Below are 15490 nucleotides of genomic sequence, written 5' to 3'. Positions count from 1 at the left end.
TGAAAAAAGTGAGTATAAAACAGCACAAGGAATACGTTTCTGAAAATATATACAAATATATCATCGGATCACTATCCTTGAAAACCCTGTTAGTCCGGTACAAAATTTCAATCCCATTCGCCGTTGCTGCACACTCAGGTCGCTGATCAAGCAATCTTTACCAAAACCACCTAAGATCTAGAAGGGGAGAAAAGAATAAAAGAATTTTCACCCGCAGATGCTTTACATCGAGTGTTCTAAACCTATGCGAGACTAACTATCATGAAATCGAGATTTACAAGGAACTTACACAACAAGTGGGGCTAATCATCCATGCGTTGGATTTCGCCTCTCATTATCCGATTGCTGGTAACTTTAAAACCGAGGAGAGCGGGATCAATTTGCCTCCCTTTCTTCCCCTTCTTTTTGCCACTTCGGTTCCCTTGCATTGCATCTTCTCCTGCTGCCGCATGGGCATCCATCGGAGCTATCTTCTTGGTATTACTCTTAAGCATATCCATAAACGATGCCTCTGACACATCAGCATCGCTGGTGGATGAAGTACGGTGAAAATGCATTTCTTTCTTTGAAGATGGCGGCAAGGCATCAGAACCGTGGTTTACTGGATCTTGCCTCCCCCCTGAATATTTCATAAAACAAGTATTTGTCAATCTGAATGTAAATTCAGAATCCCCCCCCACATTACCACAAAAGGTTGGCAGGAAGTAGGTGTAGCTATAAAGTTGTTAAACCTTTGAAACAAGCGAGTGGACCGACAAAATGGTCTTACCAAGATAAGAAACTACTAGAGAGTTAGATGTACATACCATCTGGAGCAGCACTTGCACTTTTTCCACGGAAGACTGGATTAGGGAGCAGTTCTGACAATCCTTCTTGGGATGCTGAAGCACTCGAGACAGGAGGTCGCCTCAGCAGAATATTATCTTGACTTTTGGATGGGGCTGGAACCCTGGCATTGTACCGGAAAAAGAAAGAAAAGGAATTACTTCTATACATGCTCTGAGGAATTTACACAAGAATTTGGATGATAAAAACAAGGGACCGATAAGAGCAAGGTCATATATGTACCGTTCCCTGGTCGTTTCTTCTGCAAAGGAATTACTTCGGCCAATCTTGTCGCTATGAAAGCCTACATTACCACCTGGGGACAAGCAAATTTAGAAAACCACGACTCTTACATGAACAATTTTGAGCACTATGCAGTGAATCAATTTTGAAAAGAAGCAACAAGAAATACCTGAAACACCAGATGACGAAAGCATGTTAAGGGCAATTGCTGACCTCTCCTCATAATCTGGAGCACCCAACCCTGCTTGTTCGACCATTCGTTCTTGAATACCAAACGCTTGGCCCCTAATGATCCCCTCACTCTTCGTTCCACGCTTCCACCCGTCCAACTCCAAAACCTCTTTATTGATGGATGACTTAATAATCATGTTAGAATTTGTGTAAATTGGCTGACTCGTAGCATTAATGCCATCCAAGAATGACTCTCTCTCAACCAATGCTCCAGAATCAGATCTGTGCATCAGCTTTTCATTGCTTTCCACAATGCTGGCCCGCTCTTCCTGTGGAATTTCCATATGATCTGAACCATAGGATCCTACTCGAAATGAATTATTTAGACCTGCTTCATGGTCTGCGTGAAGGCTAAATGGATGATTAGAAGAGCTTGAACCAGAGTACATGCCAGATGATGGCCTTTTATCAGAGAACATGCCATTATTGACATTCAATGACTCGGCAGGTTGATGGCCTGATTTTTTATGGAGTAACTCCATCAATAGTCTCTTTGAATGCTCTTCATTCAATCCATCTGACATCCATAAAGCTCGATCTTGAGAAGGAATTTTGATTTCTGACTCCCTTTTCTGCCGCTCAGCATTAATATGCAACTGCTGAAACCGAGAGTCCATCCAATCATTTTCTAGCTGTTCATTCTTCTCGGTCCAGTGACCCTCAATTGCATCCAACTGTGAAGCATGAAATTGGTTAGGAAGAGGGTGATGAGGATTATGAGAATGGATGCCGGATGAAAATGTTCCCAATTGACCACCTGATGGCATTCGTCCAAGGGAATCATGCATATCCAAACCCTGAGCACGAGCCATAGCATTTACAGCATCCAAATTCATCCCTTGAGCCCCAGCAGGCAGTGACATAGACCGCTCAAATGGATGAGAGCCAGGCTCATAAAACCCTTGCTGAAGTCGATCCTGCAATGAAAGATTACGGTCAATTTGACTAAGCTGCTCCTCATGGGATGGCCGCTGTTGCCTCTGATAAAAATCTAAAGGACTAAATCCGGAAGAGTGAGCTCGCTGAGCACCACCATGGGTCCTCAGAAACTGATTTGATTCATCTGCTGGCCAGACGGAACCACCGTGTCTCTCTTCTTCCACCCTCTGCCTCATTCCCACTGGTAACTGCCTGGCTTGCATCTGATCTTCCAATGATTGAATTTGTTCATGCTGCGCACGAGACAGTAGATCAAGAAAATCTGCTTGATGTCCTTGTGGTGGCGACTGACCAAACTTCGCTTGGATAAGCTGCTCCAAAGATGGATCAACATGCCTTGGAATATGGTGAGACCGTTGTTGGAGTTCATGCAGACGGCGCTGCTCTAATAGAACCTGTTCAAGAACGTTGTTTGCTCTGACAGGATCAACGTGTGGCTGCCTAAGCGCAGGATCATGCATTTGACCACGCAGTAATTGTTCCAGTAGCACCTGTTGTACTTTGGACTGTTGCTCCTGTAAAAGCTTCTGCTGTTGATGAAACTGCTGCTGTTGCAGTTGGTGATGTTGCTGGAGCTGAGCCTCCCGGTGCTGTTGCATCTGAAGTGCCCAAAGGTGATCCAGATCTGCTGAAGAATGGTTGGCTAACTGTTGGTGGATGAGATTCTGACCTGGCAAATGCTCTAATACTGCATCATTCAAGTGTCCAAAACTAGACAAAATATTTCGCTGTTGGAGTTGCTGTTGTCGATTTTGCTGTGGCGTAAGCAGCTCAGCTAAATCAAAATGATTGGGTTCCTGTTTCATCTGTGCCAATTGGCGAGGAGCTACCATGTCCTGATAGAGGTCTGTATCAGAGGCTGAATTTTTTCTATGAACATCAGACCATGCATCAGCAAGAACCGCTGGATCAGAAATTGCACCAAATGGAACAGCCCTCCCCATGCTAGAAGGCGTATTGGCTGGCTTGACATGTTTCGTTTGACTGCCTTCTAGCTCAGACCAAAGCAAGCCAAGGGGGTGCAACTTGTTATCATTCTGAATAGGCACACCGGATTCCGTCAACTCAGTTGGATGAAGGTGGCTACTAGAATTTGCAATAGAATCATGAATGGTTCCAAAAGATCTTGCAGTAGAATAGCCGGTGGTTCCAGGTATTCCTGGAAACACAATATCTGGAAAATTAAAAATGCAATAGGATGAGATGAGAGAAAAACCATCTGTCAGCACAATAAACAGACCAAAAAGAATTTATTGTTAAAGACAAACCTTCATCTTCTGCATCAAAATCATTAAAGCCTTGACCCCTGGAATGTGGCAGTTGTTTTGGAGCTTCAGGCTCAGAATTTCTAAGTTGAATATGCTGAGCTGAAAGGCTGTTTAGTTCAGGCAACGGCCGCCGTAAGTCATTCCCTACAAATGTAGTAGTCATTTCTGAAACTGGAGCGGAAGAAGGTAAGCTAGACTCTAAGTTCCCTAAGGAGCTACTTGATTCTTCTATATTAGAAGTTGGATTTACAATACTCCTATGCCCATCCCAAGCTTTCAGATGTGGCATGACCTCCCCCAATTCTTTGAAAGGTGTTCCTTCAGGAGTATCTGCCAAGCGAACAAGCAAGTTTGTCCCAAAAAACCCTTGTTCAAACCATGAAATAATGTCTACCCCCAAATATGGTCCCTGAACCACCCCTTGAGGATCAAGGTAATACAAACATAAATCCTCAGGAGGGACATCCCTTTCTAACTCTTTCACCTGACAGTTGTTATTCAGATTCTGCTCAGATGAGCCAAAAGCATATAGAGTATTTGAATCATCAGGAAGTTTTGATATTATGTCAGAAGTGCCAAACTCAATGTCATTAGACAAAGAATGGACGGAAAAAGAAGAATCTGCAATTTGCCTACTGCCACCTTCAGTCTCAACATCACTGCAGATGCCATTAGTTTTCTGAAATGTTAAAGACAATCCATCACGGTCCTTTCCTGGACTAGATTTTGTTTCCCATTCTTTATGATTGGCATCTTTGTCTGCAATAAAATAAGTAGATTGTTCAGATGTTCCAGTCAACAATACCTGCATATAGTTCAATATAATAGACAACATGCAGAATTAGAAACAAACTGAAACTCACCATCTAGCACATTCCTTTGTGCACCAGAATTCTGTGAAGACCCATAATCATCAGCATTTGCAGCCTCCTGCAAGATATTGGGTAAAATACCCAGAACTCCATCAACAGCTTCCAAGTCTCCCCCACCTAAAGAATGAGTGTTTTAGTAATTAGACATCCCAGTTCCCAAAAAGGACACAAATTGGGAACTATTGAGTTGAAAATACCAGTGCTGTTTTCAGTTGATCTTCCCTTTCTAAATGAATTGTATGCTACCCCGCTACTTGTAATCTTTCCCTTCCATATATCACTAAGGATGGCCTATTAGCAATACATGAACCAGTTAGAAAGCATAAAAGAATCAGTACATAAAAGAAATATAATCCACATTCCTATTTCTTACCTCCTCTTCGCCATCAGGGGCAAGAAAAGCTAATGGTTCCATATAGCCTACTTCAGTTGTAGGGGGTGATTCTTCCATCTCATCTGGCATGGTAGCAAATGATAGATCAAGCTTTCGCTGACGATAAATGTCAAGAAGCTTTCCCCTTGGGTAACAAAAACTATCAGCTGAGTGCCTAGGTTTCCCAGGGATACTTCCAATCTTTCCAGAAGGAGCAGAGCCAATAACACCTGCAGATGATCTCCCAACGCCAGATGCCTTCCCTCTTCCAAGGGTAAATCCCAAATTTGAACCCTCTACCCTTCCTTTTTCAGTTCCAAATCCAGGTGCAGCACGGTAAGAATTTGACCCACCAGTGTGAACATCCCTATGGCGTGGCCTCCATTTATCCCGAGTATCTGACTCGCGCTCAGAAGCTGAACGGTTATTACCTCCAAGGGATTGGTTGTCACTGTTAATGTGATTATCTTCCTTCTCCACATCTGTTTTCTTTTCAGTTCGAGACTCCTTTTCTTTGTCTTCAGGACCCCACCTCGATGACCATTTGCTATCACGTCGTGCTTCATGTGCAGAGGTACGGCCATCATGCCACCTTTCAGATGCAGGCAGTGCCCTATTGTCAGTTGTGTCTCTCACTGGAACACTGTCGACACGGCGTTCTGGTTTCCTTCGGTCTCTTCTACCACCAAGCAAGCTAGTTTCTCTTTCCTCTTCGCGCCAACGGCGGCTATTTTCACTTTCAGTGGCAGGCCGCCTCCAATCTTTTTTATCATCAGATCCTTCCAAACGCCAACCTTCCTTCTGGTTGCTATCAGTGGAGTTTCCAAGGGAAATTGGCCCACGCATTTCCTGTAATATACAGCCAATTTATGACTAGTCAACTAAGTTGTAAATTTCCAAGTAATCCAGGGTTAAATAGCTGTAGATTAATTATGTAGTGAGTTGAGTTTTCACTATAAGCGGATAAAATCCAGTATGAAAAAAAGCATCTGAACAATTCCAGGTACAAAGTCTTTTAATAGGTTTTGATGATTGAATTAACTACAACTAATCCTGATTCAGGGAGATAACAGAAGCACATATACCAAATAAAAAGTTGATTAATACTAAAAGAAATCCAATCCATAGAGCACATACCAACTTAGACTCACTGGGTTTGGCATAAAGCCACTGGGGGGACAAAGGTATGCTGCTCTCTGAGGCAGCTGGATCTGCAAAATTTGTAAATTAGCAATACAAAATCAGATGAGCGTGAGACGAACAGAATATAAATTACTTAATGATTCTACAGTTCATGAAATTAATGCTAAAAACTTGAACAACAAAGCTCACCTTTTGAGTCATCAGATGACCCGATAAGCACCTTTTTTCCATCATTTCCTCCAGAGGCTTCAACTGCCAAAACATGAACACAAATTAAAACACAAATCTATGTTTATCCTCTCATTACAACGTCCTCTCAATGCCCCCACACTAACCCGGTACTAAAGTCGCTGACCCCGTAAACACTAGACGAAGGAACTGTACATATTTGTTAACTACAAATAAAGATTTAACACTGGAACTGCAACTCAAATAGCGTTTCGGGTGAGGAAAAAACTAATAATAGCAGCTGTTAGTGAATTCCAACAAAACAATCAAAACCGTGATAGCTCAATAACAGTAGTATCATCCAACATGCCGATAGTAAAACAACGGAAGGATTACAATTACAATACATTAGTGTTAAAGACCGAGTTCGAATGCAAAAATTACAAATAAAAATTGAGAGAAGAGAAAAACCGATCGGAGCAAAATCCGAAAGACGGAAACATTCAATCAAAACATAAAAATCCGACTAGCACAAGATGCAGGAAGCCGAAAAAAATAAAAAATGAACTGGTCCAATACATACTTAAACGCTACAGATCAGTAGCCATCCACCTTACATTAGCTTCACATCGACCAAACCCAATGAATACACAAATCTAAAGAAAATGAACTGCTAAAGAAATAAAATAGCAAAAATAAAAAAATGAAACGGCGAAGTACCTTTGGAGGTCCAGGACTGATCGGACGGCTTAGAGGAGAGGAGATCGTCGGGAAGATCGAGCTTGCCTTCCGCCATCGAAAAGTGAGGGAGTCGGAGGGAGGGGAGAAGGAGAGAGGGAGAAGAAGCGCGCAGTGGATTGGAGCTCCAATAGAGAGAGAGGGAGATGGCGAGGTCAGGACTGAATTTTGAATTTCAGAGAATCTAGGGTTTCGCAGAAGAGTTTTGTACAACGACACTGAGAGTAGAGAGAGAGAGAGAGAGAGAGGTGGGAGAAGAAAAGGGTGAGGATTTGGGTTGTGGTCAGAAGTAAGGATTTCAGGTTGCTTGATTAGTTGAATAAATAAAAGTTAATTTGAAATTAACCAAAAGTTTTGAATTTAATAATATTGAACCTTTTTTTTTTTTTTGTTTTTTTGTTTTTCAGCTTCCGGGAAAAAGGTTTCGTGACAAAAAACCTCCCGATATTTTTTGTTTTTTATTTATTGTTTTTGTTTTTGAGCAATGGCCGTCAAACTGGATTGAACGCAATGTCGTTAAGTCCATCGGGGGTGGTTCGAGTCTTGCGTACTTATCCAAACCCAAAACCAGCCCTATGGGGCCCATGAACTCTAATTCATTGTTCATGTTGTGTCACATGTGACCCAGTTACAAGTAAATTTTTTAGGAAATATACGATATTCATTAATAAAGTATAAGGTGCATATAAACGGGTTCAATAAAAATTTTGTCGGATATTTCAACTTAGACGAAGGAAAAAAAAAAAGGGTCTAACACCAAAAACATTCTCTTGATTAGGTGACGACCAAAAAAGCAACCAAGAAAAAGGCCGCTCTAAATCAATTATATTGAAACATTAACTCTCGCTTTTGAAATTGTGTTTCATTATAAATTGTAGTACAGTAAATTTGGAAAGAGAGAACTTGTGTTTTCAAAATATTAATGTGTTTAAGTGCGAGTGTATTACATACTGCATACATGTGAATTGGAAAATGTAACTTATATTTTCCTTTTAACTTTGGCCGATTTGAATAAAAAAATATCGTTTTATCACATAATGTTATTCACAATTCTAAAGAAAAATAAATCTAATTATTTAAACAACAAATCTCTCACAATTTTAATTATTTTTTCACTTCAGTAATATTTCTCTTCTTTATGCTAGTAGATTCCTCAAATTAGGATTCCCTCTCCCAAAATAAAATAGAATCGATGGACCTCTCTACAAATTGCAAGCCAAATTTAAAGCCAACAACTTTTTTTTTTTTTTTTGGTCAAAGCTTGAGGTATTTCGCACCCCAAAAATTTGCGAGACTCGAAATGACTAAAATCATTTTAGTCCATTTCTGATCACAGTTAAATTTTGTTTTCAATACACAAAAATTAAAAGCATTTTTTAAAGCTTGTGACGACTTTTCAGTTTTTAATGTTGGAAGAAAAAAGAAACGACAAAACTCAAAGCCAATAATTTTCACCAGCTAACTAATCAAAAGTTCAAAAGTGTGCAACAATAAAAGTAGACAACAACCCTGTTATTGTTGGGTCTGGACAGTCCGTTTCAACATTTTTAGCTTCTCAAATCCCAGGCAGATATTTTAAGTGGATTCGCTGGATTGTATGACCCACCAATAAAGCAGTCTCTACAACGCGTTTGTTTGTTTGTTTTTTTTTGTTTGTTTTTTTTTTTTTTTTTTTTTGTTTTTTTTTTTTTTTAAATGAGACCAGATAGTAGTTTCATCATGATAATTTATCTTTTCGAGAGTCAGGAAGATTTTTCAACCTCTTCTTATCCACCATTGTACGAATTAGCAACGTCAAGAATCAAAATTAGGACGTGCCATGTAGAGTACAACCTAAAATTGGTCTCGACTATTAGACCACCCATAGTGATTCTACAAAAATAGATCATCTACTAAGTAATCCGAACATTTGAAATTGGATTCAAATCATCTAATTAAGTGATCCGGACCTTTAAAATTTGATCCAACAGCTAAAATTATAATAACTTTTAAAAAGACTTTGTTTTTAACCGTTAAATAAAATTTCAAAAGTCTGAATCACTTGACTGTGTGGACTAAGTAGAAGAGATTAAGAGATGACATCTTTCCTGATTCTACAACACGTCTTGTGGGTTTAAGATAACCAATGTCAACTACACACAATGACACAATCATTGATGATACAACTTTCCTAGTGCAAATACGAACATCTGCAGATTTTATATGCACTATGCACCCTAATTGACCAAATTAAATTTTATATGCACCCTCCACATGTCATCTCATCAATCGGGCCAAATGTGCCACAATTACAAGAGGACGTTTTCCTAGGTATTCACATCGAGTCCGCAAGTAGCTAATACACCAAAAGCATCAAATTTCATCAATCATACAATTCACGTTTCAAATCCTTTACAACAAATAACAACAAAACTTTTTCCCAATAATAAGATCAGTTATATGAATTCTAGAACGCGAAATCCTTGCCAAAATGTAATTAGCAAAATGAAATAACTTGTTACTTGGACACGAAATCTGCAGTTGCAGCAGCATGCCTCCTCTTCCTTCTCCTCAACCTCTCACACACAAGCGCCCTCTCCAGCTGCTCCACCCTCTGCGACAGCGAGCTCAGCATCCGCGTCTGCATCTGGTTCTTCTCAAACAGCTCCTCCATCATTCCCATCATCTTCGCGTTGTCCTCCGCCACCCTCTCCAGCAGCTCTCTGCTACTGCTCCTTTTGTTCTCATCATCCTTCACAATCTCCCCAGCTCCCTCCTCCTCCGCCGCCTCCTCTCGTTCCACCACCTTAACATCCTCCACCCCATCCTCCATCGGGTTCGGCGAATCCTCACAAGACGATCCAGAGGACTCGCTATCACTCACAGAGTCTTCTTCCTCTCTGCACCCCCACGCATTGCCGTGTGGGACAGTTTCGATTTGGGGCTCGGCTGCCGATTCCAATTCCAGAGACTGCGAATTCTGAGTCTCATCCGAATTTACAGGGGATTCGGATTGCAATTCTAGGGTTTGGTCGATTTGGGGATTTTCAGCAACAGAGCTGTCCACCTTCTCCTGCAAAGCAATCGCCTTTTTTATCACGGCCCTCCTGACATCCCTAACCCCGGAATCGACGCCCTTCACCGAATCCAACTTCAACAGCAAGTTCATCAGCGTCTCGTTCACCTTCAGCCGCTCCTTGGCGTCCCTCCTCATCAATTCCACCGCCTCACGCTTAGAAATCCGCTTCTCGATCTCGCCGACCTCGACTCTGATCGCGGCGATCTTCCTCACGCTTTTCCTCACCAGGAACCCTCTGAACGCCTTCTGGATTTTCAGCGCCGAATCGGACCGCCTGCGCTCCAACCCGACGTACTGAACCGGGATCGAGACCACCTTCGGCGACGGGTCCGCTCGGCGCTGAACCGGGACTTGCCTCGCCTTCTGCGGGTACTGATGTTGTGGCGTGAAATTGGTCTGCTGGTACTGATGTTGTGGGGCGAAATTGTGCCAATGCCTTCTGAAGAATGGATCCATTGGTGACGAGAATCTGGAAAACCTTGAATCAAAACGACGACGATTTGAGAGCTTAGACTAAGACGAAGATTTTTTTTTCTCAGGAAATTTTTCTAATTTGTTGGTTGAGAAACGAAGGGTTTGGGATATTTATACTGAAAAGGGGAAATTTGATCGGCGTCGAGGAAGAGCGCGAAAGTTCCAGAAGTTTCAAGTATATAAACTTGTAGATGCTGACGTATCTCTGTTAACAGAGACGGAAACGCTGCCGTTTAGCCTATAAAGCATGAGATTAGGCTATCAGCGCCACTTTGATTAGTAGTCCAGCCGATCCTAATCCCACGTGGATTCCCAATCCTAATCAAATTTCAATTAGGGCATGTTTACGTAGTAGGAGTTGGAGAAGTTAGGAATAAGAAAAATGTATATTCATTCCTGACAAGTAAACGTGTTATTTTAATCCTAATCGAACTTATGAAAGTATTAATGTAATTCTAATTGAGCTTGTCACTTAGCATTACGATTTAGTAATATTCATCTTAAGTCGACATCTGTTAATGCCGAGTTTGTAACCAAATGCCAATGTTCAACCTATTGTGTGACAGTTTAATATGTCATTCTTTAAGTGTAAATATATCGCTTGTATTAAAATGAAAAAACTCTAATTAAACTTAGGTGTAAAAAAATGGATAAACTATCCTGGTTTGATAGCAGCAATTACAAACATAAAACAGATGGCATATATGATTTTTGACACTATGTTTCACTTGCAGCATCCCCTCCCCTTTTTTCTAGAGTCTAGGGCTAAAATTAAGGATATACAGAAGATAAAAAGCAGTCCATAAATCGCTTCTCATATTACAAATCCATGTTTCTCCTTTCAAGTGCCAATTATATATTTGGGTAAATTACACAAAACTACTTCAACTATTAGTCTCACGACTTTGTCATACCTCATCTTTTAAAATTGACAATGTTATACCTCATCTTTGGAATTTGGTTTAATGTTATACCTTCCGTTAGCTTGGCCTTGAATCTCTCAGTTAAGTGCTGACATGACTTGATTCGAAACCCAATTTCTATTAAAAAATTAATAAAATATTAAAAAATAATCATTTATCCTTAAAAAAAAAAAAAAAAAAAAAAAAAAAAAAAAAAAAAAAAAAAAAAAAAAAAAAAAACCCCAAACGCTTATCTTCCCCTTCCCTGCAACCCCCGACCCCTTCCCCACCCATGCCGAGGTCTTTCCGACGAGCAATAACACGACAAGATTCAGAGCAAATGCGTAGATAGAATTGGTCCCAAAAATCAAGAAATCGAAATGGAAGCTCGACGAATCGCGCAGAACTGGATACTCGACAAAGATCCAGGGGACGAAGAGGAAAGCCAAGTAGCAAGGCGCAACAAAGTAGAGAGATGTGATAGGGTAAAGGTAATGCCTTTGGATGTGAGGAGTAAAATTAAGGATATACAGAAGATAAAAAGAGTGTCCATAAATCGCTTCTCGTATTACAAATCCATGTTTCTCCTTTCAAGTGCCAATTATATATTTGGGTAAATTACACAAAACTACTTTAACTATTGGTCTCACGATATTATCATAGCTTATATTTTAAAATTGACAATGTTATACCTCATCTAAAATTTGGTCTAATATTATACCTTCCGTTAGCTTGACCTTGAATCTCTCAGTTAAGTGCTGAAGTGGCTTGATTCGGAGCTCACTTTCTATTAAAAAATTAATAAAATATTAAAAAATAATAATTTATTCTTAAAAAAAAAAAAAACCCAAACGCCTATCTTCCCCTTCCCTACAACCCAGATTCCTTCCCCTTTCCTGCAACCCCAGACCCCTTCCCCACCCATGCCGAGGTCTTTTCGACGAGCAAGAACACAGCGAGATTCAGAGCAAATGCGCAGATAGAATTGGTCCCAAAAATCAAGAAATCGAAACGGAAGCTCAACGAATCGCGCAGAACTCGATACTCGACAAAGATCCAGGGGGCGAAAAAGAAAGCCAAGCAGCAAGGCGTAACATAGTAGAGAGATGTGATGGGGTAAGGGTAATGCCTTTGGATGTGAGGAGGATCTGGATCAAGACAAGGCGGGTGGCCTCGAATGTGACGGCATCAGCTGGAGGATGACGCCCCAGGTGTCGAATCGGGCCTCACCGTAGGAGGCGATGGCAACACTGATGGAGATGAAGATCATGTTGACCATGGTGTCGGTTTTGAATGACTCTTTTTTTAAGGAGACGCCGATGGAGTAGACAGCGACGGGCATAAAGGCCTTGAGCATTCGAAAGGCGGAGTTGGAGAGCCAGAGGGAGAGGGAGTAAAGGGCGTCAATGGGGACGACGGAGGAGAGGTAAAGGTCGCAGGACATGGTGACGACTTGATGAGGTGGAAGACGTCGACGAGGAGGAAGGCGAGGGAGGCGCAGAAGGACATGTGGATCATGGTGAGGGAGATGAGGAAGGGCCAATTGTACATCTTCTTGTCGAGGATGTATTTGTTGTAGATAATGACACTAAAGGAAAGGAAGATCCATATGGCGACATAGGTGTAGGAGAGGAAGATCTTTTTTATCACACTCTCGCTCAGGGAGCCACCCTTGCCCATTTTTGAGGTGGGTTTTCAACGGTGGTAGGCGTAACGGTGGCGCCGGTGGTGGTGGGGAAGAAGGGGAGAGAAGGGTGGGGGGTTAAGGAGGAGGAAGAAGAAATCATATTCAAAGTGATAGAAGAAGGGAGTGAGAACTTGATTTAAGTGAGAGAAATGGGGGAAGGGGAAGGGGTCGGGGAATATGGGTGTTTGGGTTTGGTTATTTATTTATTATTTTTTTAAGGGTAAATTATTATTTTTTAATAGAAAATGGGGCCCGAATCAAGCCATGTCAGCATTTAACTGAGAAATTCATGGCCAAGCTAACGGAAGGTATAACATTGGACCAAATTCTAAAGATGAGGTATGACGTTGTCAATTTTAAAATATGAGGTATGATAGTGTCGTGAGAACAATAATTGAGGTAGTTTTGTGTAATTTATCCTATATATTTTCATGAGCTATGGGCACTACATCCTAAAGTATCCATTCTATCAACAGGCACATCTTCACAACCCTTTTAAAGTTTCAAACCTCTTTCACTGAGGGACAATCTGATATCGTTTATGGCATTCGTGTCTCTCGTCTCTCTTCCCTCCTATGTTCAATAAACCGACATCTGCTACTTCAAGCATAGTAGCATACTGTCACGAAGCGATCCCTTCATCCATTGCCTCATGAGTCACGTGTGGCGTTTCTTCAGCCTAAAGAAAATTCATTCTGCTTGGCAATTGCTATTTTGATCCCTGCCCTCTTCGAAAGTTCTGTGGAAGCTTGCTTTGCCTTTGCAAGAACTTCTTCCTGTCCGGTTATAATTGGAACCCGTAAGTAAACAATGAAATTTGGGGCCTGGCTATCTGCCATTAATCTTTATTTGTATGTCCAATAAGCAAAAAGTATGACAGAATACCTCATCCACGTTCCAAATCTTCTTATCCTTCATAATCCATAGGCCATTACACATTACAGAAGCTACATTTTCATTAATCTACCTGAACAAAGGGTTGTGTTGCAGGCAAACAAGACGTGGATTTTTTTATACAGATTAGATTGGAACCAGATCCGCCGAAAAGCCAAAAACTTACTTAGAAAATCATAGTTCCGACAGATGGCCATACATTTATAAATCAATATCTATGCCATTGCTAATGGAAACTGTCAAAGTCTGTAAAAGAACATGAGCATGCCTTTTTCATAACAAAATGTGGCATGGATACACATCTAGTTGATCCTTATTCATCTGTAAAGTTTAAGGGTGTTGGGTAGAAATAAAATTACTGCAGATGATTACTTTGGGGATGGTCCTTCCCTGTCATGGAGAGGAACCATAGTCCAAGAGGAAGGATTGATAACAACCAAGTCAGCCCGCCAAAACATGGAAGAAGGAAGCTAATCAGCCTCGTGTTTAAAATCTGCTGGTATATGCACATATGTGTGTGGTTATGGCCTTAATTAAAGAGAACGTTATATGAGAGATGAAGCAGAAGGACAAGAGAAACTAATCGAGCTAGCCAAAAGTTCAACCTTTTTCCCGACCTCAATGGATCCTATGCCATCATCCCAAAGTACTGATTTTGCACCATTTATAGTCGCCAACTCGAGAACTGTTTCAGCAAGAAGAGCAGTAGGTCAGTAGTTCCATTTGTATCCCGTCCTTTGTTAATCAGAGAAGCCAGGCACATCTCATCAACTGCAAGGAAGTAAACTATCCATGAATTTCCAGGTCCAACCATCATTGTTCCAATGTGCAGACCCACATATGGTTCAAGTATTAAACAATGTGGATTCCAGTTTTAAGTTCCATGGCAGTGTCTCTTTGTTGCAAGCAGCAAATCATCAGTTGTTTTCATAATCTGCCTAATTCCTAGCCAAACTCTGATGCGCCCGTCCCCCGTGTTATGGTGCCTTGTAAAGCTGAGACTCTGCCCTTAAATGTAACTTAGAACGCAAGTTATGTCATTAGTGGACCGGCCTACCAGCCCAGGGAGGACGATTTGGCCGTTGAGATCGAAAACCCGACCGGCGAGGGAGAAGTTGCGAAGACTGACCGACGGCTCTGATTGCATCTCGCTCGATGACGATCCCCCCGGTTGCGGAAGACGCGGCGGTCGGTATCCATGGTGACGATGGTGGCATTGTGAAGTATAGTCATTGCTGCTGACTGTGAGCTCGTCGGAGCCGGCATCGGTGTTTCTCAATCTTCTCCGCCGTCGCTTTTGAATTCGTTGAATCGGATCAGTAATCTGAAAATTTGCACCATTTCTTTCCGATTGCTGAAAACCGAAACGGATTGGATAAAGATTACATTATTTTCTTTTTCTCTGAAAAGCACGTTTTTTAATTGATTTATTTTTTTAATGAATTCGATGTCACAGCTGTTAACTTGTTGCTGGTTGGCGGGGTTTTCAGTTGGATGATGTCACTGTCACGTCATTGTTAGTCAGGGTTTTTAGTTGGGCTACTCTTCTGATCAGATTTGAATTGTCTGTATTCCCCATCCCATACCATTCTTATATTTTTTTTATTTATGTGGTTACGATTAAAACATTTCAACATTTTATATTTATTTATTTTTATAAAAATAATAAAACAAA

At 41.1% G+C, this 15490-nt stretch overlaps 2 protein-coding genes and 1 pseudogene across 2 annotated transcripts; all 3 read right to left on the bottom strand.

Moving 5' to 3' along the window:
* Positions 1–32: 32 nt before the first annotated feature.
* LOC137737241 (uncharacterized) lies at positions 33–7081 on the bottom strand. Its single transcript, XM_068476668.2, has 11 exons — positions 6783–7081; positions 6084–6146; positions 5889–5962; positions 4752–5600; positions 4576–4669; positions 4370–4495; positions 3507–4265; positions 1238–3412; positions 1069–1141; positions 807–949; positions 33–619 (listed from the first exon to the last, which is right to left on the bottom strand). The coding sequence occupies exons 1-11, from the start codon at positions 6856–6858 to the stop codon at positions 303–305; spliced, it is 4749 nt and encodes a 1582-aa protein (XP_068332769.2). The 5' UTR covers positions 6859–7081; the 3' UTR covers positions 33–302.
* A 2076-nt stretch (positions 7082–9157) lies between these two features.
* LOC137738364 (uncharacterized) lies at positions 9158–10753 on the bottom strand. The gene has a single exon (XM_068478000.2). The coding sequence runs from the start codon at positions 10312–10314 to the stop codon at positions 9298–9300; it is 1017 nt and encodes a 338-aa protein (XP_068334101.1). The 5' UTR covers positions 10315–10753; the 3' UTR covers positions 9158–9297.
* Positions 10754–11056: 303 nt separating this feature from the next.
* LOC137736254 (putative sugar phosphate/phosphate translocator At5g25400) lies at positions 11057–12996 on the bottom strand (annotated as a pseudogene).
* Between the last annotated feature and the right edge of the window lie 2494 nt (positions 12997–15490).

This window comes from Pyrus communis, chromosome 13, assembly GCF_041283825.1.
Source record: "Pyrus communis isolate YQ-2024b chromosome 13, ASM4128382v1, whole genome shotgun sequence".
Classification (NCBI taxonomy): domain Eukaryota; kingdom Viridiplantae; phylum Streptophyta; class Magnoliopsida; order Rosales; family Rosaceae; genus Pyrus; species Pyrus communis.
This window is presented reverse-complemented; position numbering and strand designations above follow the sequence as displayed.